The sequence below is a fragment of the Penicillium daleae genome, assembly GCF_028827525.1.
Source record: "Penicillium daleae strain IBT 16125 chromosome Unknown utg000005l_segment0_segment0, whole genome shotgun sequence".
Taxonomy (NCBI): domain Eukaryota; kingdom Fungi; phylum Ascomycota; class Eurotiomycetes; order Eurotiales; family Aspergillaceae; genus Penicillium; species Penicillium daleae.
The window spans coordinates 4,298,227-4,322,543 of NW_026623153.1; the positions used below are offsets into that span (position 1 = coordinate 4,298,227).

The following is a 24,317-nucleotide window of genomic DNA, read 5'->3' on the forward strand; positions in this document are numbered from 1 at the left end:
ATGGCGACCAAGAAGCCCAACATCCTCTACATCATGGCGGACCAGATGGCCGCGCCATTGCTGTCTCTGCATGATAAGAACTCGCCCATTAAGACCCCCAATTTGGACCGCCTGGCCAGCGAGGGTGTCGTCTTTGACTCGGCCTACTGCAATGCGCCTCTGTGTGCGCCCTCGCGCTTCGTCATGGTGAGCGGTCAACTGCCGTCGAAGATTGGCGCATACGATAACGCCGCGGATCTGCCCGCCGACACGCCCACGTACGCCCATTATCTGCGTCGCGAGGGTTACCACACGGCCTTGGCGGGTAAGATGCACTTTTGCGGTCCGGATCAACTGCACGGTTATGAGCAGCGCTTGACGAGTGACATTTATCCCGGTGACTATGGCTGGTCGGTCAATTGGGATGAGCCGGTGAGTCTTATTCCTTGCAAGCACCTCATTTGGATGCATTCGGCTGACTGAACTGTCTAGGAAATCCGCCTGGACTACTATCACAACATGTCGTCCGTCCTGGAAGCCGGCCCCGTCGTGCGCACGAACCAGCTCGACTTTGACGAGGAGGTCATCTACAAATCCCAGCAGTATCTGTACGACCACGTGCGCCACCGCACCGACCAGCCCTTCTGCTTGACCGTCTCCATGACCCACCCCCACGACCCCTACGCCATGACCAAGGAGTTCTGGGATCTGTACGAGGATGTCGAAATTCCCTTGCCCAAGAACGGGGCCATCCCACACGACCAGCAAGACCCGCATTCCCAGCGTGTGCTCAAGTGTATCGATCTGCTCGGCAAGGAGATGCCCGAGGAGCGAATTCGCGCCGCTCGTCGCGCTTACTATGCGGCCTGCACGTACGTGGACACCAACATCGGCAAGCTGCTCAAGGTGCTGAAGGATACCGGGCTGGACGAGGATACTATCATCGTTTTCACCGGTGACCACGGTGACATGCTCGGCGAGCGCGGATTGTGGTACAAGATGACTTGGTTCGAGAACTCGGCTCGCGTGCCGATGCTCTTCCACGCTCCGAAGAAGTTCGCTGCCAAGCGCGTGTCGGAGAATGTTTCCACCATGGATTTGCTGCCCACGTTCGCGGGTCTGGTCGGTGCGCCTCTCGTACCGGGTCTCCCGCTCGACGGTGTCTCCCTGGTTCCCTACCTGACCGGCGAAGAGGGCCCTCGCACCGACACCGTGTACGGCGAGTACATGGGCGAAGGCACCCAGGCCCCTCTGGTCATGATCCGCCGCGGCCGCTGGAAGTTCATTTATTCGACCATCGACCCGCCCATGCTGTTCGACCTGGTCAATGACCCAGAGGAGAAGGTCAACCTGGTCGCGGGCTTGCCCGTCCCTTCAGCACACAAGCCTGCTACCACCACCATCAAACCCGCCAACCCTCTCGGCGTGCCAGCCAGCCTCCCCACTCCCGACGATACCCCCCGCGTCTCGCCCATCCCACAACGCGCCAGCGACGCCTCAGCCCAGTACCCCTTCCCCTCGCCCACACCCCCTCGCACCCCCAGCCCAGCCAAATTCACAGCTTTGCCCGACACCACCGACCCAGCTAAGCTGCTGGCCTATTTCCTCGAGGAAACCAACACCCGTTGGGATCTGGAGGCTATCCGACAGGATGTTATTCGGTCACAGCGCCGGCGCCGTCTGGTGTACTCTGCCTTGATCCAGGGAACACCTTCGTTCTGGGATTACGAGCCGCGCGTGGATCCGAGCAAGCAGTATGTGCGTAACCAAGGCAAGGGCGTGCTCGATGATGTCGAGCTGATCTCGCGCTGGCCGCGCGTGTTGCAGCAGGCTGCGACTGCGAAGGGTATCTCTGCGTGAAGTGGGAGATGACTCCTTCTCCCCGCACAGTTTGATCTGATTCCAAGATAAGACTGTACAAAAACAAGCCCATCGGTTGTACTTGTTTCGTCTATCTACTTTTTCCGCATTGATGACTTGATTTCGACATGACCCGACTCATCGCGTTTGAAGCATTCCGCATGGCCATTTCCTGCTTTTTGTTATTTTTTCTTTTGGGCACTGTTTTCTCTTTTTCCGTTTTTTCTTCACATCATCTCATCAGCGAGGCGCTATACCCGGGAAGTACGATTTCCTTCTCAGTTCATACTTTTTCTATCTTGGACCACGAACTTGCAATTTGCATCTCCAGGTTGACCTTGAATGTGAAGTACTGTGTTTTGCAAACTCGCGTGGGCATACAGGCTTTTTTCTTTTTAGTTGTATATATCCTTTTTCTATTTATTTTTTTTTGGTTCTTAAATCCCGGGTTGGGTGTGCTTGCCCTTTGGTGAAATATGGGGAAGGGAAATGGAAATTGAAGTTGTGGATATTCTGACAGATTGAGTATGATATGCTAGTAAAAATGAGAATGAGAATGAATTTGATTATATTAAGCTTCGATACTGGCATGAATGATGTAGTCCTGCCGAAGTATACCATACTTTACACTCGGGCCGTATCATCCAGAGATGAGCAGTGTATGATGTCATCTGCGGCAAAGCGAAAAGTATAAAACTCGCCCAACTAAGCAAGTCTGACTACTAACTTACTCAGTACCAAGTAACTGACTAACTACTGTACTCCGTACAGTAGCCTGCTTAGTCCGATACTTTCGACGGTTTGCGGAGTTTGCTGTCGGTACTTTTTTTATCAGATTCCCCACACGCGGGGCAGCTCGGTTCTCGGCTGGTCTTAGCTCGACATTGAACCTTCTCCACGTCACTCCATCGCTATACAAGACATTCCCCCACAACATCTTCAGATCTTCAGTCCATTTCCACTTCCAATAACTACAATTAGCATTAACTCCTCTTTACCACAGCAATGCCCACCCTAACAGTAGCAGTCTCCCAATCACGCACCCTCCCAACAACCCCGCAAACCCTCTCCGCCCTCGAACGAACCACCCAGCACGCCGCCCGCCGCGGCGTGCACCTCCTCCTCTTCCCAGAAGCCTATCTAGGCGGGTACCCACGCACATGCTCCTTCGGTACGGCCGTGGGCAGCCGCGACCCGCGCGGGCGCGACCAGTTCCTGGCCTACTTCAAGGCGGCGGTTGATCTGGGCGATACGCCTGGTGGAGCGGGGGCGGACTGGGTGGAGAGGAGGTTGGAGGTTGGGGCTGGAAAGGAGCGGAGGGGGATGGGACGAGGGAGTGTTTGGAGAGAATTGCGAGGGAGACTGGGGTTTTTTTGGTGGTGGGCGTTGTGGAGAGGGCTGGGGGGAGTTTGTATTGTTCTGTTTTGTATGTTGAGCCTGCGCGTGGGGTGTTGGGGAAGAGGAGGAAGGTTATGCCGGTATGTTTTGCACTATCTCGATGAAGGTTGGAGAAGGGTGGTGTTGACACTCGGTGATTTGTATTTGTGACAGACCGGATCGGAGCGTCTTATTTGGGCTCAGGGCTCGCCGTCGACTCTTCGTGCGGTTACTACCACCCTCAACGGTATCCCGTTGACTCTAGCGGTGGCCATTTGCTGGGAAAATTATATGCCTCTTCTCCGACAGAGTCTCTACTCCCAAAACGTCAATATATACCTCGCTCCCACGGCAGATGACCGCGATACCTGGTTATCACTGATGCGCACCGTCGGCCAAGAAGGACGATGTTTCGTGCTCTCCGCCAACCAGTGTGTTCGCAACGAGGAATTGCCAGACTGGATAACATGTCAAACCAAGGAGACAGGTGAAGTCCCAACATCTGGAGAAGTTGCCTCACCGGTACAAATACAGAGCATGCCTAGCGGGCGAAAATTATCATTCACCCCCGAAGGACCGCATGAAATTGCCTGGCCTCAATGCTCGACTCATACGGAGAATCAGCCGGTCAGTGAGACAACTACATCGGTATCAAAACTGAACATCTTATCAGGGTCTGAGTATGTCTGTCGCGGCGGAAGTTGCATCATCTCACCGCTTGGCGACGTCCTGGCCGGCCCGTTGTGGGAGGTTTGTACGGACGATGCACCGGATAGCGATGAGGCGGGCGTTAGTATTGCGCCTTTGGGTATGTCTGCCGTCGAAGCGGAGGTGCGAAGTAATGCCGTTGCGGCTGGGAATGGATTGGCTATTTCGAAGATTGATCTGGATGATTGTGAGCGGGGAGGTTGGATTTGGATGTTGCGGGGAGTTATTCGAGGAGTGATGCGTTTAAGTTTAGTGTTAAGGGGTTGGATTTGAATCCGCCTGTATAAGGGCGTTATAGCCGTGTTGGACAGTATCGAGTATATGATTGAATTATGATTTGGCATTAGGTCTTTATGGTAGCCTCGTGCTGATGGTCTCGGTTAAATGGAGTAGCTCGATTTAGGTAGTGAGATCTGAACCTTTGGATTGCTTTGTCGAACTTTAAGTTATTTCTCGGGAAGGATGCTTAGACTTGTTACGTCAAAAGCTGTGATTCCTTCCAGGGACATGCACTGTCAGGGATTCCACATTGCATTTCTGGAGTTTCGATTACCTAGATAGAAGATACGGGGCCTATTTCATCCATCAAAACTGACTAATTCCAGTCCAGACAACCCCATCAACCGCTTTTGTCCTTAAGTACTTTCGGTATCTAAGATTATCTCATAGTCCAAATAGAACTCCATCTGAAAAGAACTACCACCCTCTCAAACAAACTTCAAACATTCAAAATTCAAAATTCAACAGCCACCACCAATCCTTTACAAAATTTTAATAATCATACAACCCCCTCTTCGTATCCTACCAATCTCACACCTGCGACCGATCAACCCTCACAGTCCCCTTTACCTTCACCGTATCCGTCTCCCCCTCCCCCTTCTCACTCTTACCAGGTTCATTGACATACGGATTCATCGTATCCGCATTTGACAGACCCTCTTGTTTAGCAGATATACTATTCGGTCCACGCGGTGGACCCATCCCTCGGGGCTGGAATTGTGATGGATTAGTTAGAATGTACCTAAGTGATGATAGGTTTATGGCTTATGTGATTTGTGGGATAAGTGTGGTTGGTGGTTGGTGGGTGTACGGACCTCGTCGTGGGTTGAACTTGAACTTGAACTCTTCGGTTGTCTTATATCTGGTGTGTCTGGGTGTATGTCGGTTAGATTTGTGATTCCAGTAATACTTTTCTTCTGGCTGGGATTTTGGGATGGGACTCGCTCATACTCATATTCCCTCTTTGTGAAAGGTAGAATGCTGCTGGGACTCCGAGTGCAAGGGCGACTAGCAATCTATAACGTACGCGTTAGTCGGTCATAAAACAAGATGTGTCTCGATAGATCGGCAGGATAGATCGACGGGATGCATACAAACGAGTAGCTCCTCCTTTGTTACCTGCCTCCGTAGCAGCGAATCGTTTCTGACTTGAATATACCGGACGGAAGCCACGGGTAGTTTGCGCTTGAGTCGGGAGTCCCGAGTGCATAGAGGATAGACGGTTGACGTTCATAGTGGATATTAGGGTGTTGTTTGGAATATCAAATCTGGAGCGAACAGCACAGGAGGATGATATTTAAGTACTTCCACCAAGGGGTCCCAATCGCATCAGGGCCACTGTAATAAAGCAAGAAGATCTCGATTTACTCTCGATCTTGTCCTGTCCCGGATCGGACTGGATTGTAATTACATCATTATTCTGTCAGAGCCAGTTGTGCCAAGTGTGGAGACAGAGACACTAAGAATGGTATGTAAAGTGGGACTGCAAGTGCTGTACGGCTGTAGTATTTGTAAGGGAGGGAGGTTTCCCGCCTATAGAAGGGTGCTGGTACAGAGTGTAATTCGTTTATTGAGTAGAGGTTGCGTACGGTGGTGATTCCGGCTGGGAAGTTTAGCAAATGCTGTATGTCCGCTCCTCGCTCGTTGATTGGTTAGACGGACGTAGCTTCCGATATGCAGGGTATAAACGAAGCTCAATAATATACATGCATCTCAAGCTTGTGATAGACTATCTATAGCAGGAATGGCTACACGCCGCCATTCGTCCGGAAGACATCACCTTTTTCGTATCTGAAAGCCCTGTAGTCTCGCCTGGTACTGTCGAGCAGTATCTCCGGTTTAAGAGATGTCTAGAGGGAGGGGACACCTGAGCCTTCAGGTACTTGTCCTACTTCAACCTTGGAAATCTCCCAAGCCATAGAAGGATACTGACTATCCCAAGTTGTTGAAAATACTTCAAAAACATCGATTCACCCTCCACCCTCCTATACACTATATATCCAAAGAAAAAAAAAAAAAAAAAAGGAGAGAACCAGATCATCGGTGCCCCAAACACAACAAAACGAAAGGGATATCAATGCTATCAATCGTGGTCGTCATTACCAGGCGGAATGTGACACTCCCGCGTTTTATGTACAACTGCGTTTTCCTCCGCTCTTCAGGTTTGGATTCCTCACTCGCTGTCAACTGTGCCACTCTTGCTTGCCTGTTCAGGTGGACGCCTCACTCCATCATCCATACGGGGGCTTTGACTAGAACCATTGATGGACCTTTACCGCGTACTTCCACCGTCAGGAAGGCTGCGAAGCGTATCCGTGGCTGGGTCTCGCGTTCCTCCGCCACGGCGGGCTTTTCATCGTGTGCTGGCCCGGGAGAGGGACGGGATGAAACCGGACCGGCGGGTTTACGGCCTATGAGTGCTCCAAAGACAGACTTCTTTTGCGGCCTGTGTGCGGGTGCTGTCCCGATATCTCCGGGTCCGGTCGAGTTGGAAGCAGGCGAGGAGTCGTCTTCGACAGCCGCAGAGTCATCCGCCTCTGGGTCTGCTGGTGGTGGGGGTTGATGAGAGAGTGGTGGCAGTCCGCTTTCCACTTTCATGTACCCTTCCACAAAGGAGATGTTGGGTGGGAAGTACTCCACGCAGACATCGCGGGCCTCAAGTGGGATCTTCTCCGCGATGTTGATGGTATTCTCGATGATCATCCGCACGCTAGCCTCCAAGCCTGGCAAGGCTGGATCATGCAAGTGACCGCTCAGGAAAGAAGCAAGCTCGGCGATCAAACGTTCAACCAGCTCTGCACGGTGCTCATGAGCAGCCGGAGTAGAAAGCATATCACCGAGTCCGTCAAAGGTTGTCCGGCGCCAGTTGGAAAGCCGCACGATCGAATTCTCGCGGTCTTCATCCGTAGACGGTCGCATCTGCTGTCTTCGGAGATTCATCTCGATACTCTTCAGTTGAATGCTCAGGATTGGGTCCAGGGCGGGATGGAAATGTCGCTGAAAGACCTGTTCCACTAACCACCGACTGATCACGGCTCGCCCTACTGCCGTCATCTCCTTGGTACCCACGTCGGTCGCATCATCCGTGACCAAACCGTGCAGCCATGGCGGGATACCACGCCAGTCCTTTCGCACCGAAAAGGCCAGGTCCTTGATAGCACCATCCAATCGCGTGAACCGGTTGGCGTATTCATTATCGTCTAATACGGTGCGAGACACGGCCATGCGCTGATGGGCCACTGTATTCTGAAGATGCTGCACCTGCGCTTCCTTGTCAAAGTAGTACCGCTTCACCTTGGAGTATTTAGTCTCTATCCTTTTAATTAGCATGGGTTCCCTCCTTCCTCAAACACAGCATCAGTGGTGAAGACTCACGCAATTCCTCATGCTTCTGCAGTAATGCCCGCACATCGATCTCGCCGGGGTCTTCGATTGTCCGTGACCCGGTTGGAGTGCCCCGTCCCGGTTCTGGCATGGTCTGAACCGTACTATCCTGTCGCTTCGAATCGCCCGGGGCCCGTTCGTTCGCGAGTGAAGTCGATGGAGGCTGCTGCTGCTGCGGCTGACTCTGGGATGGTGGCACCTGTGTGGAAGCCTGCTGCATGGCGTCAGGAGAGATTTGCGGACAGACTGGGGCAAGGGACTCGAGAGTCTGCCGGGAAGGGGGCCGGGAATTGAATACCAGATCCTGGGTCCGTGATAGGGACTGCTGGCTCCGATGGCCCGGGTGATCTGGGGTATAACGGGGGGATTCGGGCGGCGCGTCGGTGGGGGATGGGCGGGCAGAGGGTTGCTCGAGGAAGCTTGGATCGGTGTTGGAGCGTTCGAGAGGGGATGGGAGAGCGCGGTGATGCAATTGCAATTGCTGCTGATGCTGCTGTAGGGGCCACTCGAGATTGTCTCGCGACGTTCGCTGAAACTGCTGCTGGTGGTACTGCTGGTGGTAGGCTAGCGATACCGCCCGCGGTTCATACGAAGGACGATTAGAGATCGGGGACGAGTTGTCCGAATAGCTCGGTGGATGATGATACTGCTCCTCGTCGGTCGGGCCCAGGGAGTGCTGCGGTGAGGTGGGCTGAGAGCTGGGATGGGAAATAGGAAGGGAGATGGACTTCCCCTTGACGGAAACACTGCGGTCGAGGAAACCGGACGGGGGTCGCCCGAACAAGCTCTTTTTGGAACGACGAGGCGGGGGCTCTTCAGGGGGGACCACACTGACAGTCGGTCGGTCGCGTTGTTGCAGGGGACGCTGACGCTGGCTCTGGGAACGATGCAGCGAGGAGGAGGAGGGCAATTGGGTGGGTTCCTGAAGCTGAGGTGGCCGCTGATGTGAGGGTTGTGGCTGAGGTAAGTCGGTGGTAGTGGAGATGATTGAGCCGGATCCGTCGTAGTTGTGACGATAATCGGAGCTGCGATGGTCCGTGTAGTCTTCGAGACGAGGATTGCTGTTGTTGATGTTGATGTTGATGTTGTTGTGGTTGTTGTGGTTATTGTGGTTATTGTTGATGGGGGCCGGCGGAGTCCCAAACGCGGGGTGGACCAGCAGCTGTTCGACGGAGCTGGGATCTCGCGACGGAGGGGACGGGGTGGAGGGATGGGACGGAGACTTGGACTTTCGATTCCTGAAGAGGGGCATGACTTTGGTTCAAGTTTCACGTCTTCCGGGTCACGGTTCAAGGGCCACGTCGAAGGTCCATGAGCCACAATCCCAAGGAATAATTCAGGAGTGGGAAAAGAAAAGCAGCGGACGGTCAGGGTCCACGGTGGAGAGACCGCGCGCGCGAGAGCGAGGGAGGGAGGGGGGGGGGGGGTGTGGCTGTCCACGCAGAACCAACGCACGGGATGGCTGAACGAAAGTGGAGGGTTGAGCGGATCGGCCGTGAATGACGATTGGGCAAGAGGGTTCTAATTTTATCCGTCAGGATCGTGGTCCACGAGAAGGAGTTTACGAGGAGGAGGAGGAGGAGGAACGAGAGGGTGGAGTCTTCGGAATGTGAGGCGATGAACGAGAGAAAGAGAATCACATTGAGATCAGATTGAGGGAAAGAGGGCTGAATGATCCAGCACGCTAGTCCAGAGCCTGTGAGAGTCCGAGTCCCAGTCTACTCGTCCATAGTCGACGAGGTCCATACCAGACGAGGAGTCTCGACGAACGAGGCCCGAGCCCCTACAAAGAACAGCCGGCCGCAGCCTCGTATTGGGACGAGGAGCCCGTGAGTTCCAGTGGGGGCCAAAGGCAAATAAGCACCAGAACCCCAGCTGGAGAGCTAACAGCCTCCCGGGAATCTCGTAAATTCAGAAAAGCGACGAGAAACACGGGCCTGGTCCGGAAACCAAGATCCGCGATCTTGCATCTCTTTTGAGATCTTCCAATTGTGATGGATCGCAGATTGCAGCATGCAGAACAACGTATATGATGCGCGGCAGGACCTTATTTGTATACGAACATATACCACGGGGTACCGAGTGGTATCACGAGGAGACGATCACAAGAGTTGAAACTCCTTTGAAACGATCATAATTGAATGGTCAATTACAGTACAATCTATAGATAAATCTAATCCAATTCGGGAGTGGCTAGTCTCAATTTTGTGGCCGTACATATACTCTTGTCATCCATCCTCTCCTCTATACTTCATACTTCAACCCCTTTGCAATATCCCATCATCGCCAATATCATCCCTCAAGGACTACTCCGCCCACCCCCAAAATACGCCTCCTCCTCCCTCATCCTCCCAACCTCCCCTCGCACCCGAAATTCAAACGCCTCCCTCCTCTCCAAAATAACCACCCCACCCCCGTCCACCTTCTCCCTCCCCACCTCCCCCTCAAACTCCGCCACCCCACTCGCAAAAACCTCGTAATCATCATAATGAATCGGAATCGTCACTCCCGGCTCAACCATTTTCATCAATCGCACACCCTGCGCCGCATCCATGCTGACCATGAACGACAGCGGGGAGAACGCGGGCGAGGGGATCATGGTCCCCCCCAGATGGACTAGCATGAGGTCGATCGGGTTGTCGGTCGCGGTGTATTTCTCGCGGATGGCGTGTAGGTCTTCGGTGAAGAGCGTGTCACCCGTGATGTAGATGCGGTAGCCTGGGGCGAAGTCGGTGGGATCGTGGGTGTCGGCGCTGGTGCCGAGTTCGAGGATCCAGCCTGTTGTGGGGGGATCTAGAAAAGAAAGAACGAGAGTTGGAAATTGATGTCTTTTAAGAGGAGTGGGATTACTGTGGTAAAAGGACGTGCCACTCACTGCGTTGGCCATTTTATTAAGTAGCCCAACTACCGCATTGCTGGGTACGTGTCTGCCCGGCATGCCCGTGATGCGTAGCAGTGGTCGTTTCACGCCGCCGGTACCGCCAATCTCGACCAGGCCCGTCTCAAAGGGGGCCAGGGCGGAGACATTGGTAAAGGACTCGCTGCCTTTGTTGGTGAGTTGGACTCGGGCGTGGGGGTTGGTGATGATGGGGATATCGCGGCGGAGGGAGGCTTCCACTTTTTGGTCGAAGTGGTCACTATTTGCAATTAGTTAAGCTTCTATAATTCGTAATGGCAGTCATGGGATAGTTTGAAGTGAATGGAGGAAGTACACACCCGTGATAATGCGATAAAAGAACAAGATCAATCCGAGGTAGATCGTGCAGCTCGACAGCCGGATTAGTGCGCCGCTCGCTGGAAACGCCTGCGCCAAATTGGGCATGGTCACCGGCATGAAGAAAGTTGGGCTGTGGAGGTTAGTAAACGAAATTATCTGGATGGACACTCGAGTGGTACCAAAAGTATACTCGGGTATACCAGGTATAGCCACTTACATCAGTCATAATCCGAATCCCAGCCCATTCTCTGCATCCATTAGCATTCATACTCTCAAATAGAAATCAGATCTAACAAACATAATCACCGTCGCCGTCCCAACAAAGAATAACGAAGCATTCTCATTTCCCAGATCAGTGGGGTGCTGTTTCGTGTCCTTGGCTGGTGGGAGTGTATCCGGCAAAACAACTGCCCGGGGAGATCGCGCGTCGGAGGTTGTTCGTTTGTAGGATCGATGAAGATGCGCTGCATGATGTTTGGTCATTTCAAAAGTAACGCGGTGGTTTGCAAATGAGGTTGAGGGTAGGATCCATTCATATAACACCACCATGGGGCTCAAGGGTTCGCGTCTACATGACGTCACGGATAACATCTCAAAGGACCATAGTTCATAGTTCGTGGATCGTGGTCCAAATCAAATCAAATAATCGTAACGGACATTTTGCTATGTGAAGGACATACATTCAATGGCAGACAGACGAGCGTTGCATCAACAGGGCTGCGCCGTATCTGGCCCAGACACATATCATCTCGAGATTCAGTCTGTGAAGCTCTGACAGAAAAACAAGATTGACAGGTTTGACAAGGAGTGGTGGAATGAAATAACAAGTTCAACGATGACCCGCATCAATCCCTTAGCAGACGCCGTGCGACTTGCCGCTCTTGCCCTGCAGCGAGTGCCTCTCATGGTGGTAGCCGGCGTGGGAGTGGCCCTTGCGGTGTGGGTGAGCACGGTGGGCAACCATGTGCCTAGATTGGAGTCAGTTGGAAGATCCACTAATAACAGAGACGGATTCTGGGGAACGTACGTCTTGTACTTGGCCATCATGGACTGGTCCATAGACTCGAGCGTCTGCAGAGCCAGCTTTATATCGATAATGAGACTGTCGCAGCGGTTCATGCTGAAATCCTCGCGGACAACAATACGCATCAGCTGCAGCTTGTTGCTGTTCGGGGCCATCGTGTACGCGGGAACAATCCAACCACGCTCGCGCAGCTGGTGCGCCAGCGCAAACTCATCGTACACGCGCTCCGGGTTTGGCGGCAGGCGGAAGGCCACCAGGGGCAGACCATTGCCGCGACCCTGGCTCATGATGATCATACCCATCTCCGTCAGCTGGTCGGCCATGTAGTCTGCAGTGCGCGTAAGGTTGACCATGATCGAGCGGTAGCCATGCTTGCCCAGGCGGATCATCTGGTAGTACTGTCCAATGATCTGTGAGGCACCCTTGGAGAAGTTCAGGGTGAAACTGGCCTGGTCGGCACCCAGGTAGTTGATGTTAAACACCAGCTCCTTGGGCAGGAACTCGGGGGATCGCCAGAGCACCCAGCCCACACCGGGGTAGACCAGACCGTACTTGTGGCCGGAGACATTGATGGACACCACCTTTTCAAGGCGGAAATCCCACTCCAGATCGGGCACGGTGAAGGGAGCGACGAAGCCACCACTAGCGGCGTCAACGTGAATCGGGCAGTCGATACCGCGCTCGACCAGGAGATCGTTGATTCCCTTGACATCCTCGTACTCACCAGTGTAGGTGGTACCAAGAATAGCGCAGATACCGATGGTGTTCTCGTCTACGAGGTCGACGGCCTCCTTGGGGTCGATGACGTAGCGCTCCTCGGTACAGTAAACATATCTCTCCTCGACATCGAAGTAGCGGGCGGCCTTCTCCCAGCAGACCTGAACGGCGCTGTTCATGACAATGTTAGGGCGGGAGTAGTCCTTGCCCTCGGCCTTGCGCTTGTTCTGCCAGCGCTTCTTCATGGCCAGAGTGCCAAGCATGATCGCCTCGGAGGAGCCAATGGTCGAGGTTCCCATGGCATTCTCATCCCGGGCATCGGTCGGGCAGTTGAAAAGACGGGCAATCATGTTGACACAGCGGTTCTGGATTTCCGCAGAGTGCGGATACTCCTCGTAGTCGATGAAGTTCTTGCTAAAGGCCTCGGTCATGATTTGCTCGATCTCATCTTCCTATAGAAAGAAGCATTGACGCTTCGCATTAATGATTTTGGATCTCTTGGGTCATTGTGGTGACTGTCTGTCTCCATAATAGTGTTTGGGATCGTACCATGTAGGTGGTGACGAAACTGGCCAAGCTGCAGGAAAGGGTCAGCCCATTCTTCATACCCCGCATGGGTAGCATCGACCGCGACTTACTTGAGCTTGGGGTTGCCATCCAAGCTGAGCTCGTCCTTGATCATACGAGCTGCAACCTGGCGAGGCATCTCTTGCTCCGCCATCTCATGCTGAGGCAGGTGGTCGGCAGCGAAATGGCTACCGTAGACATTTGTGTAGAAGTCATCCTCGTCGGGCTGAGGGGCAGGGATGGAATCAATGGAATGGGACTTGGGGTCGAAGACCTGGTCGTCGTTCTTCACAGAAGTGAGAAAAACCATGATTGCAAATGGGAGAGAGGAATTGGAGAATGGAGGATATAGAGGAGGAAGAAAACTAGGGAGGAGAATTCCAAACAGGAGAGAAGAAGAAGAGCGTGTCAAGCTGGGGGAGCAGCAACACGTGCGGGGACCATGACGCAGCCAACCAGCCATCCACTCCTTTCTTCAGCTGCCACAACAACCACCAACACACTGACCTCTTGAACTATCCCACTCCTGTTTCATCTTAGTCGCCCTCTCGCTTACCACCCGCTTCCCCTTGGTCAATTATTCTTTCTGGCCTGCCAATCAAACCATTGACAAGCTTCGGTCAGTCTCCCCTCAACGACAAAGCTTGGTCAAAGCTTGGCAGAGTGACGATCCTCGTCCCGATACATCCGATCTGCCCCTCTTGCGCCCCTCTCCAGAGTCTCCACGACTTTCAGCCACGGGTCCTCAATTGGTATCCTCCTTCTACCTGACGACTATCCAGCCACTGGCGCCACGTCGACCTAGACTAGCGGTGTGGATTCGACTAGCCTCGATGAAACTTCATCAATGATTGTCCATTCAAATTGTTCAATGATATTCCGGTACACGCTGGCATCCATCAAGCTGTGACGCGACTCCCCAATTTCTATCGGACCGGGTCTGGGCCGATTCTATGTATCCCATATCTTAAAAAGTACGCTGACCAAACATTCTAGTTGCCTAATTTCAAAAATCCGTTTGCCTCTGTCAGTCTTTGCTTAGAGCTTGCTCTCGCGAACGAGTTTCTCCACCTCGGCAAACCGGTAGTAAAAGTCCAAGCTGCCCGGGTTGAGCAGCGTTCCCGAGGGCTGGATCCGCTTGCCAGAGACAATCTGCTTGACTGGGAGCTCTACTTTCTTGAGGTTGACCGTCGTCTAGTGAGACATTACACAAGTCAGTCCACTCTCCCAGAAGGTAATTCAAGGGCAACTAGCGTCATGATGACTTACCGGGATTTCTGGGGTCTCAAAGATAAAGGCCGGCACATGGCGGGCACTAAGCTCAGTGCGAATTGCACTCTTCACACGAGTCACCAGGTCGGCTGTGAAAGCAACACCGGGCTTCATCAACAGGAAGAGCATAACACGCTCGTCCGTGTCGGAGGGTCGGCGCTGGCCCACGCAGATCGAGTCGGCAATCTCCTGTGTGAACTTTCCTTCAATGACGCGGTAGATCTCTGCTGAGCCGAACCGCACACCCGAGGGGTTGAGAACTCCGTCGGCGCGGCCGTGAAAAACGAGCTGCTTGGTGATGGGGTGGATGGCCACAAAGTCACCGTGGGTCCAAACATCTGTGGGCGTGAGTAAGGGTAGACGGAGAAGTGAGTAGTGATCTGTCACTTACTATCAAACCGGGCAAAGTACGCATTAAAGTACTTCTTGCCGTCGGTATCGCCCCAGAACATCGTGGGCATGTTGGGGAAGGCTGATGTCGCCACCAGTTCACCGGGGACGCCCTCCTCGATCGCAACACCCTGAATACCCTCGCCTCCTTCGATCGTGGAATCGTAGACTTCCACTGGCACGCCCAGACTGCATCCCGCACATCCACCCACATACACGGGAGTCAGCGGGTTGCTAGTGCCAAAGCAGCCAGCAATATCAGTGCCGCCAGAGATGTTGTTGAGACGAGTGTGAGCTGGGAAACCTTGGTCGTAGAACCATTCAAATAATGCATCTCGTAGAACCATGCCGGTACTAGTGACAACCTGCAGAGCACTAAGATCGACTATCTCGCGAGGTCGGACGTTCGCTCGTTGCAATTCCTGTAGCCATCGCGGAGAAATACCCAGATGGGTGACCCTATTCTTTAGTTAGACACAGCTCTCTCGCATATCGAATATACTGTATCAGAGAAGTCACATACCTTTCTTGAGCGGCAAGCTTCACAAGTGACGCCACTTCGGGGATAAAGGGACTGCCATCGTAGAGCACCACTCGAGAGCCCAAGGCCAGCGTCTGAACGGCAGACAGATACATGATCCATCCGGTCGTGGTATATTGCAAGTTAACACTCTGCCGAGTAAATTCAGAGTGCAAACAACCCTCCTTGAAGCCGTTCAAGAGTACTCCTCCCACTGAATGCACAATGCACTTGGGCTGACCGGTCGTGCCAGACGAGTACACCACAAAAGCCGAGTCGCGGAAAGCAACGCGCTCAAACTCCAGGTGATCGTTACCACCTGCCTTGGCGAGGAAACTCGACAACGTCAAGCCTCGAGGGATACTGCTGATATCCGCTGGCTCTGCAGAGAATCGCGGCAACGAGACAATCCCCTGAAACTCAACCACCGACTCCATCCCGCGAGCGATCTCCTTCATCTTACCACGCAGATCAATCGTCTTCCCATTATACACAGCCAAATCATCCATAAACAACCACCGCGGCTTAATCTGCAATACCCGATCCAACACCCCCTTCGCCCCCATATCCGTCGAACTAGACGAGAAAATCGCACCCAGCGCCGTCGTCGCTAGCAACACAACCAGTGTATCGATGCTATTCGCCGAGCAAGCCGCAACGCGATCACCCCTCGCCACACCATTCGCTTTCATCGCTTGCGCCAGCGCACCAGTGCGTTGCCGTAATTGCGCCCAGGTGAGATGAACCGCGTTTCTGGCATCGCCCTCGCGGACTTCGGTAACGGCAATCTTCTGATCTTCCTTACCGGTCGTGTCGCCTGCACGACCGGTGAAAAGCAGGTTCTCGGCGAAATTAAGCTTGATACCTGTAAACCAGGATGGAATGCTGTCCATGCGGGCGGTCTCGTCCACCACGTGGGTGTACGTGCCCTCGTGGATGATGGGGAAGAATTCCCAACAGAACGCCCAGAATGCGGCGCGATTCTGGATGGAGTAGAGGTACATGCCGTGGAAGGACTGGCAGAAGCAGAATCAGCTGATGTTTCTGTGTATACAGAGTTTCATCTCTATGCAAGCAGTACTCACGTCGAATTTCCTTCCAGTGGATCGCTCCAGTTCTCGTCGGAACTGGCCCATCTGTGTTGATTCCGGGTCTGGATGCTCCCAGAGCTTCCGAGGGAGAGGTGTTGCTGCCATTGTTCACTGTAGAAGCTCTCACAAGATCCAGAACCCAATACAAAACGTGCTGTTTACAGGGGATCTTTCTGAGGTATGCGCAGTTTTATGACCAGCCACTCCAGAGCAACCGAGGGCCGACGCGCCAAGCTCCGCTGCGACCACCCTATGGGGGCAGATTGTAGACCCCGCCTCGGGGTCGCCAGGTGGGATCTATCGGGGACTAGTCCGATGTTGTGAAGAGTACATAGCCGATTCGGGGGTGAGTGTCTCTATGGATTTACCTTCCAATTCTATGAAACGATGCTATAGTACAGTGTTGAATTGAAAGGAGATTATGCTGGAATTCTGTCGACACATCTAACTAACACCACCACCAATTACGACTCAAACGACTGATTCAACTGGGCAACCGCTTTCGCAAGCTCAACTCGATCCTTACAAGCCGCAAACACAAACCGATCCAACCGCAGTACCACATACCGTTTCCCTCGAACGCTCTGCCACATCAACATCTCATTGTATCCCCGCGGCAGCGGGCGGGATTCACACAGCGCCGACCGGCCGAATTCGTCGCCAGTGGCGCTGCGGAAGAGCGGGTATTCGCAAGTACCCGCCCGGTCAACAAGATTGGCGCAATTGCTGCGGGGGACGAAAAAGGTTGCTTCCTCTGGGGATAGAAGGGGACTGGCCTTGATGCTTCCCAGGTCTTGGACCGCAATATCCCGCTCTTTAGGATGGTTCAGAAGTACCACGAGCTGGAAGGGCGTTCTTTTCTCGGCGAAGATTACGTCGTCGGTGAATTGCGCCTCGGCATTGTTGTGCAAGGAGATGCAATATGTCTGTGGGAAACAGAGGCCACCAGACATTTCAGGGATGAACGGCATCCCTGGTGAGTGGATGTACTGCGTCGGTCCATTACCACGAGGGCCTTGCTCGAGCCAATGCTTCCAGCTAGGAATGAGTTGGAGGAACCAGAGACCCCAGTTGCGGATGAAGCTGTGCATGAAACTTTTACCGTTGACGAGGTCTCCATTGCGGACGGTCGCGGCGAGGGATTTGTCTAACTGTTGCTTTCGCTCGAGGTACCATCCTTCGAAGAGGCGTTCGTAGTCGAGATGGCGTTTGGATGAGCAGGCGATGGAGAGACGCCAAGCGAGGGAGATGGCATCTCGGAATCCGGACGTGATGCCTTGTCCGCCGACTAGATATGCGAGGTAAGCTGAGTACGTAGTGTTGCGGGGATATAGATTAACATACATGGTGGAAAGACGTGGGCTGCATCGCCACAGAGAATCACCCTGTCAAGCACCCATTTATTGCAGCTTCGTGCAGAGAACCGGAAAGGTCTCGACCGGAGGACTTCAATGCAGTCCTCGGGAAACTCGACATCCTCTTTGAGCCTAAACACTAGTCAGCCTTTTCACGATCCAGTATATCTCCCCTCAAGCTCAATTAGACTTACCCATAACGACTCCCAGGATGCGTCAAATACGGATAAACCACCTCACGCACTTTATGTCGCTCGGCCATCTCCATCTCGTCCTCACCAGGCGCAATCACAAACTCAAAACGCCAAAGTCGATCCTCCGGACGCCCGAATCGTCCACATACCGCGGGTCGAGCGGGGTTGCAAAGGAACCGGAAGTCGCTGGGGAAGAATAAATCGTAGACCTGCTCCGGAGTATATCCGAGATTCCACAAGGGAAATTTCGGATGCGTCTTTGGTGTGGGGAGGTGTAAGTGCCAGTTTAGTGCGACCCAGGTTTCTTGATACTTCGTTCTGGAAGGTGATCAGCAACTGTATGTTTCTGCGTTGCGATAGCCTGAATGAGTACTTACTGTTCAGCCCAATCTAATTCAATCCCTTTAGGTTCGAGGTACATCTTCCGTGTATATCCCGTCTTGCCATCTGCTGCAGCGAGAAACTTGGCGCGTACTTTGTGCTCCGTACCCGACGCATCTTTGTACGTAGCATATACCCAGTTTTTATCTTCGGAGATGGACGTCAACTCGCAGCTGCTTCGTAGTTCACATTCGGCAGCTTTTTCTAGTACAGTACGAAGGTACTTTTCGAGAATGGGCTGTTTATGAGCGAGGACTCCGACATGACCTGTATTTCCTTCGCTCTGCACGATAAGAAGGTTAGATGTTGCTTGATTTACAGGGTTGGGGTCGACTGACCGAAGCTGTGTCGAAACAAAGGAAAGGCTCTGTATGCAGACTGTGATGATTTCCGCCAACAAACCTGATCTTTGGCATATCTATACAAAAGAAGGGTTAGCAGATGCCTTCAAGTTAATAACTGGCTGGCGGCATTTACTGGAACCAATCTTGGTGAAAACATGCTCGTACAGTCCCAGCCCCTGCATGAATCGAATACCATCCTCGTCAAGGGCAATCCCCCGAGGATCAGTGGTAATATCCGCTTCCTTCTCGAGGACAATATTTCGAACCCCCAGTTTGCCCAAATACCCGGATAACATGGCACCCGTTGGTCCACATCCGCAGATCAATACCTCCGTCGTTTCCCACTTTCCAGAATCTGCCATAGCGTTGAATGTCAGTCTTTGTCGACTTGTGTACTGGTATTCTGGCCGGAAGAGCTGCTTGAAGATAAACATAAATCAAAAGATCTCATGATCAGCTCTAGTCCTTGTTTATTGGTCCTTGTTTATTGGTCCTTGTTGTGGTCCATGCCAAGATGTGGGACCAATATGCTGTGGCGATGCAGGTACACCCCAGCTCCGAGGCTTGAGCGAGTTAGGTCCCTCTCTGGCATAGTCCCTCATTTCTATGCTTGGATTCGGTAGTTTATGGCTTGAATTTATTCCATTGAGCATAGCACTATTCTTTTTTGCAGGGTCAAGACGCCTAGTATTCTAATCGTTATAGCATTGCAGTTACTTCCGTAAAGCCGGGTCGGATATGCCAGACATGGTCTATTGGCGAAGAAACACTACATGATGAATCGTATTGTTCTAGAAATTCCTATGCGCTACCTGTGTCCACAAGCCAAAAAGGCATACGGTTAACTACCTGTCCCGAACAAGCAGCCTCCACGCACTGCACCAGACCCCCGAACCGAATTTGCCGGCCCGTCAGCCCTTTCCCGTAATGAGCATACTTTGCAGAGTTCGTCAGGATGGTTTTTGACTGTAGCGGGATGATTGGTTCCTGCATCATGCACCAACAGGTGTCGGTGACAATCTGGACCCCGAATTCCTCGAGTGTGGTGATCAAACCATCCTTGGCAGCTCGGCTGTAGGTGTCGCGGTTGCAGGTCACTACAAGTGCTGTATTTTCGCTCTTTGAACGTTGAGAGCAAAGTTGCATCAACTTCACGAGCTCTGCATATGAAAAGTGTGGATTTCCAAGCGACACTAGATCAATATGAGTCTGTCCCTCACCCTCTGCGTAGCCGTTGAATCGCTGCCATTGTTCTGCAAGGTCGGACCGTGATACTCTGACTTTCGCCGTGTCTCTCAGATGAGCCTCAGTATCTTCTGTGCTTCGGGCTTCGATCGTGATCCCCGCAATATGAAACATTGGAGCACTGGAAGTCGTCGCAAAGGCCGCGCCAAAGGCTTTCAGATCCTCTGTCGAAACAATCTTTCCTTCTAGTCCTGTGATAATCGGCACAGAATCGGCAGCAATGTCGCCTGTAATGTATCCAAGAAGAGGGAAAAGTGAATCATCGGCATCAACGGCGAGATCCAAGTGAATTTCTATCCGCGCTTTGCGGTTCTCCGTCAGATGACATCCGGTATTCAATGACCGTCCGGTCAAGGCAACGCAGACGTCTAGATAGTCTGGACACTTTATCGTCCTTGCACCAAGCACACTATTTGCAAAGACAACTGCATTAGACTCAGCCCACATGATATTGTCTCCAGGCTGTGGGGCAGTGTCTAGAAGATACGGAGCACATGTGAATGTCGGCTGAGCCCCCATCTCGATATAAGCCTGCGCCAATTTCTCAGAGGGCTCGCCCAGGGCGGGATCGACTCCCTGCGAGCGCCATAGTCGCCTATCAATGGAAATGGAATTGAGGGAAGTGGGTATACGGACTTTCGCTCCCCATTGACAGAGTGTCTGGGCGAACTGCAACGTGGCTGGGCCAGTGTAGATACAGCAGTCGATGTGGGCTTGTTTGACATTGATCAATTCTGTCACGCCTTGTATGGTTGCTGTACGGAGAATCACTCGCATTGCCACCTGTGCTGCTTTACCATGAGATCCGTTGAGTAATTCGCGGTCTAAAGGGGATAGTTGGATTGTGGAGAAATCGGGCTGGTAGAGAGATGAACCGAATAGAGAGCTGGGTGTTGTAGAGTCGGGCAGTCCCTTTGAGTTTGAAATCTGAGTCCCTGAGATTCTGACATGATTGGACTGCAACAACTTGTTGAAAGATGCCATTGGGACCTGCAGGACTGGGATGCTCCTCTGGAACATTTCTTCTGCGATAAGAACGCCGAGGGTCAGAATCATTTCCTCCCGGGCGAAGACCAAGGCAGACGGCTGGCTTCCATTCAGCAAGAGCTCAAGAATGACTCCACTACCGGTGCAGGAGCCGCGGCCGCTTGGAATCGCCAAGATCTTGCCCGCTACCGATTTGCCCACGAGGGGGTGGTGAGTGTCGATGACTGTGCCAGTTTTGGGATCTACACCTCCCCAGAAGCTGAGTGCGACATTGCTCCCGATAAGATCGCCTTCTGCAATACCTGGGATAAGCACGCGTGCTTCAATAGGGTCCTTTCATGATCTGTCAGGGTTGTCATTATTAAGGAAAAGTTGACTCAACTTACGTCCATCGCTTCGGCACAGCCCGCCGATAAGACAAGTATTCCGGTTGTGTATCGTAAATCGTTTAGGTCAAAGGACTCTTCAAACCAAGTATTATCCGTATTTCAAGATATTTGCCGCGAGATCGCGTGAAATAGCAAGCTAACGTCCGTTGTGAGAGACGATGAAAGAAAGAACGGGTGACGGCTCCGATAGCACACCGGAGGAGTCAACCGCGGAGACCCCACACGAGACAGAAACAAACACAAAGAGATTCTCCATACAAACAACACCAAGGACCATAAACATCCACAATACATCCGTACACCCATTTCTATCTCCCAAATGGTCATCCACCCGGCCCGGTCTACGCCAAAAACTCAGCCGGCACCTCTGGTCCCCACACAGCCAACAAGTCCGGGCGTGCCTTGACATACCCAATAGGCGTATCCTGATTCACCAAATCCCCATCGGCATAATGCTCCACAATATTGCCAGTAGTATCCCACCAGTAATCAAAGATCTGTGAGCCCAAGACATGCCGACCAACGCCCCAGGCCAGCTTATACCCCTTCTTTGTCAACCACTGATGACCCAGCTGCTGGGTGTCGAAATCGTGCACCTCAAAGGAACAGTGATGCACGTGTGCGCTGGCGGGATTGGCGCTGAAGAAGATGCAGTGGTGGTCGACGAGGGTGTCGCTGAGGTCGAGGTGGGCGAACATTGTTCTGAAGCTCTTTTGGCCTTCGTTTTCGATGTAGAGAAGGTCGGTGGGGAGGAGTTGAAGGTGGTGGTGTAGAAGTGGAGGAGGGCGTCGAATTTCTGGGTTGTGTATCCGAAATGGCCAAGCTGATGATTTTATGAACATCGGCTTGATATACCTTAAAAGTATATTGCGGGAAAGTTCGAGCTCTACGTACCTTGTGCACTGCAGCAGGACCGGGCTCAAACCGATTGAACTCGCGACGTCGAGACTTCTCGCCCGGATAGTTGAGTACCACCTTGTCCTGATGAGAGACCTCGACATTCGTCTGCTCCTGACCAAAGATCACATTGAAGGGAAATCCCTCGGGATCAGTAATGGTGACCAGCGAACCTCCGCCGGGTGCGTTGGGCATGTTCTGCAAGGCACCTGCAGACGGAAGACGAGAGGCTCTATCAAACAAGATGTAAGTCTTGGGGTCATTAGACAACGTATCAAAAGTGCTGTCTCACCTATCAAAGTCCTCTTGGCTTTGGGCCTCAAAACTCCCGCCCAAGAATTGCTTCGGTCCTTTGCGTGCATAGTATACGTATTGATCGGATCCATATCCTTTGAACCAAACCTCATCATCAGTTCTTTTCGCAACTTGCATTCCAAAGTCTGGAACTGTCAGCATTCTCTTGGGAATATTATGGTACGGAAGAAAAGAACATACCAATCATGAAGGTCTGAATCTCATCAAGATCGGGATGCTGATAACGCATGTGGGACAGCTTCTTCAGATTAATGCGATCATCTGGATTGATTCCTTGTTTCGCCAGCCACTCTGCCCGTGATACTTGTTCTTTTCCAACGGCGACCACATCTGGCACGGTCGCGCCACGATTCGGCTGGACGGTTTCGACTGTCATGTTGTATGGAGAATACAAGGTCCTTGCGTGGATACACGGAGCTCTAGATCAAGATCGTATCTGTATGATATGACTTACGAACTCGGTCTCCTTCTTTTATAATAATTTTAATAGCACCGGAGGGGCTGAGGGTGCTTCGGATGCTACCCAACTCTCAGCCGCACGAAGGTGGTGATTGTTCCCACATCTCAAACAGTTCCAACTACCCCACAGGTCCAAGTCACGTTCCCTGCTTGCTGGTCGGTACTTTTAGAGATGCTCTGGGCAATTCTAAGTGGAGATTTTACTCATCGATTATGTAGACTGTTATTATCATCAAACTGGTTGCTTCCGCGCAAAGGCCCCGCGCGGTAGAGGGGACATGGCTGTAGTGGGGAACTACGTATGATATGTATAAATTGTCTTCAATCTGAATCCCATTAGAGCTACTTATTTTTCTACTTAACCTACTTGTGACTAAAATTATGGCGGCTTTTAAAAGACTCGTTCGATTTACCACTGGCGCGCAGACTCATTATGGAGACCTTGTCAGCGCTGCTGAGAACAAGTATACCATTCGCAGACTGGAAGGCAGTCCTTTTACCAGCCTAAAGGCTACCGAGGAAATTGTTAATGTTGAAAAGGTCCGTTGATAATCCATGGTCTATATGTAATACTTGATGGTTCGGACTGATAGTTATGTAGCTCGAATGCCCCATTGAGAGCACCCCAATTGTTGTATGCATCGGACTGAACTATAGACAGCATGCGCAGGAAGCTAGTGTGAGTGCGCCCAAAGATTCCTTTTTAAACCATGTTCAAATCTCAGCCCCTTTCATCCGCGTAGCTTCCTGTTCCGAAATACCCTCCCGTCTTCACCAAGCCCGCCGACGCGCTTGCTGGGCCCTTCGACGCAATTGACATCCACCCCGATGCGCGCGAACTCCTCGATTACGAGGGCGAATTAACCGTGGTCATCGGCAAGGACGCAAAGAACGTCTCCGAAAAAGATGCACTAGACTACGTGTTAGGGTATACCGCCGGCAACGATGTGTCTGCTCGCAACTTCCAGTTACCCGAAGCCTCTGGTGGTCAATTCTGTTACGCCAAGTCATTTGATAACTTTGCGCCTATCGGCCATACCATCGTGGCAGCACAAGAAATCCCAGAGCCTCAGGCGCTAAAGTTGAGCACCAAGGTCAACGGGGTTATCAAGCAGGAGACGAGCACGGGCGATATGATTTGGGGTGTTCGCCAGATCATTAGCCACCTCTCGCGAGGCACGACGCTGCGGAAGGGCACGGTCATTATGACTGGTACCCCGTCCGGTGTGGGATACTTCCGGAAGGAGTTCCTCCAGGGTGGCGATGTTGTCGAAGTGGAGATTGAGGGGGTGGCTGTGACTAGAAACCGCATGAACCATTATTGATTAGACATAATATCGATCACTGGCTGTGAGGCTGATGCAAA

At 52.5% G+C, this 24,317-nt stretch overlaps 10 protein-coding genes across 10 annotated transcripts; 3 read left to right on the plus strand and 7 right to left on the minus strand.

Moving 5' to 3' along the window:
• Window positions 1–1,839, plus strand: N7458_005721 (putative choline sulfatase; the record flags this gene model as incomplete). The annotated part of the gene is made up of 2 exons (XM_056909103.1): window positions 1–411; window positions 472–1,839. The coding sequence occupies 2 exons, from the start codon at window positions 1–3 to the stop codon at window positions 1,837–1,839; spliced, it is 1,779 nt and encodes a 592-aa protein (XP_056767721.1).
• Window positions 1,840–2,844: 1,005 nt separating this feature from the next.
• Window positions 2,845–4,197, plus strand: N7458_005722 (nitrilase; the record flags this gene model as incomplete). The annotated part of the gene is made up of 2 exons (XM_056909104.1): window positions 2,845–3,246; window positions 3,391–4,197. 2 exons carry the CDS (start codon window positions 2,845–2,847, stop codon window positions 4,195–4,197), a joined length of 1,209 nt encoding a protein of 402 aa, XP_056767722.1.
• A 2,229-nt stretch (window positions 4,198–6,426) lies between these two features.
• Window positions 6,427–8,839, minus strand: N7458_005723 (uncharacterized protein; the record flags this gene model as incomplete). The annotated part of the gene is made up of 2 exons (XM_056909105.1): window positions 6,427–7,514; window positions 7,579–8,839. The coding sequence occupies 2 exons, from the start codon at window positions 8,837–8,839 to the stop codon at window positions 6,427–6,429; spliced, it is 2,349 nt and encodes a 782-aa protein (XP_056767723.1).
• Window positions 8,840–9,886: 1,047 nt separating this feature from the next.
• On the minus strand, window positions 9,887–11,287 carry N7458_005724 (MBL fold metallo-hydrolase; the record flags this gene model as incomplete). Its single annotated transcript, XM_056909106.1, has 4 exons — window positions 9,887–10,724; window positions 10,804–10,934; window positions 11,022–11,052; window positions 11,103–11,287. 4 exons carry the CDS (start codon window positions 11,285–11,287, stop codon window positions 9,887–9,889), a joined length of 1,185 nt encoding a protein of 394 aa, XP_056767724.1.
• Window positions 11,288–11,657: 370 nt separating this feature from the next.
• N7458_005725 (glutamate decarboxylase) lies at window positions 11,658–13,422 on the minus strand (the record flags this gene model as incomplete). The annotated part of the gene is made up of 4 exons (XM_056909107.1): window positions 11,658–11,772; window positions 11,832–12,997; window positions 13,095–13,122; window positions 13,184–13,422. 4 exons carry the CDS (start codon window positions 13,420–13,422, stop codon window positions 11,658–11,660), a joined length of 1,548 nt encoding a protein of 515 aa, XP_056767725.1.
• A 728-nt stretch (window positions 13,423–14,150) lies between these two features.
• On the minus strand, window positions 14,151–16,490 carry N7458_005726 (Acetoacetyl-CoA synthetase; the record flags this gene model as incomplete). Its single annotated transcript, XM_056909108.1, has 5 exons — window positions 14,151–14,306; window positions 14,382–14,722; window positions 14,776–15,233; window positions 15,298–16,310; window positions 16,380–16,490. The coding sequence occupies 5 exons, from the start codon at window positions 16,488–16,490 to the stop codon at window positions 14,151–14,153; spliced, it is 2,079 nt and encodes a 692-aa protein (XP_056767726.1).
• Window positions 16,491–16,849: 359 nt separating this feature from the next.
• N7458_005727 (FAD-dependent oxidoreductase) lies at window positions 16,850–17,731 on the minus strand (the record flags this gene model as incomplete). Its single annotated transcript, XM_056909109.1, has 1 exon — window positions 16,850–17,731. One exon carries the CDS (start codon window positions 17,729–17,731, stop codon window positions 16,850–16,852), a length of 882 nt encoding a protein of 293 aa, XP_056767727.1.
• Window positions 17,732–19,460: 1,729 nt separating this feature from the next.
• Window positions 19,461–21,283, minus strand: N7458_005728 (Aconitase/3-isopropylmalate dehydratase large subunitalpha/beta/alphasubdomain 1/3; the record flags this gene model as incomplete). The annotated part of the gene is made up of 2 exons (XM_056909110.1): window positions 19,461–21,224; window positions 21,278–21,283. The coding sequence occupies 2 exons, from the start codon at window positions 21,281–21,283 to the stop codon at window positions 19,461–19,463; spliced, it is 1,770 nt and encodes a 589-aa protein (XP_056767728.1).
• A 338-nt stretch (window positions 21,284–21,621) lies between these two features.
• Window positions 21,622–22,868, minus strand: N7458_005729 (uncharacterized protein; the record flags this gene model as incomplete). The annotated part of the gene is made up of 3 exons (XM_056909111.1): window positions 21,622–22,125; window positions 22,175–22,407; window positions 22,673–22,868. The coding sequence occupies 3 exons, from the start codon at window positions 22,866–22,868 to the stop codon at window positions 21,622–21,624; spliced, it is 933 nt and encodes a 310-aa protein (XP_056767729.1).
• A 464-nt stretch (window positions 22,869–23,332) lies between these two features.
• On the plus strand, window positions 23,333–24,276 carry N7458_005730 (fumarylacetoacetate hydrolase family protein; the record flags this gene model as incomplete). The annotated part of the gene is made up of 3 exons (XM_056909112.1): window positions 23,333–23,491; window positions 23,553–23,630; window positions 23,695–24,276. The coding sequence occupies 3 exons, from the start codon at window positions 23,333–23,335 to the stop codon at window positions 24,274–24,276; spliced, it is 819 nt and encodes a 272-aa protein (XP_056767730.1).
• Window positions 24,277–24,317: the final 41 nt, after the last annotated feature.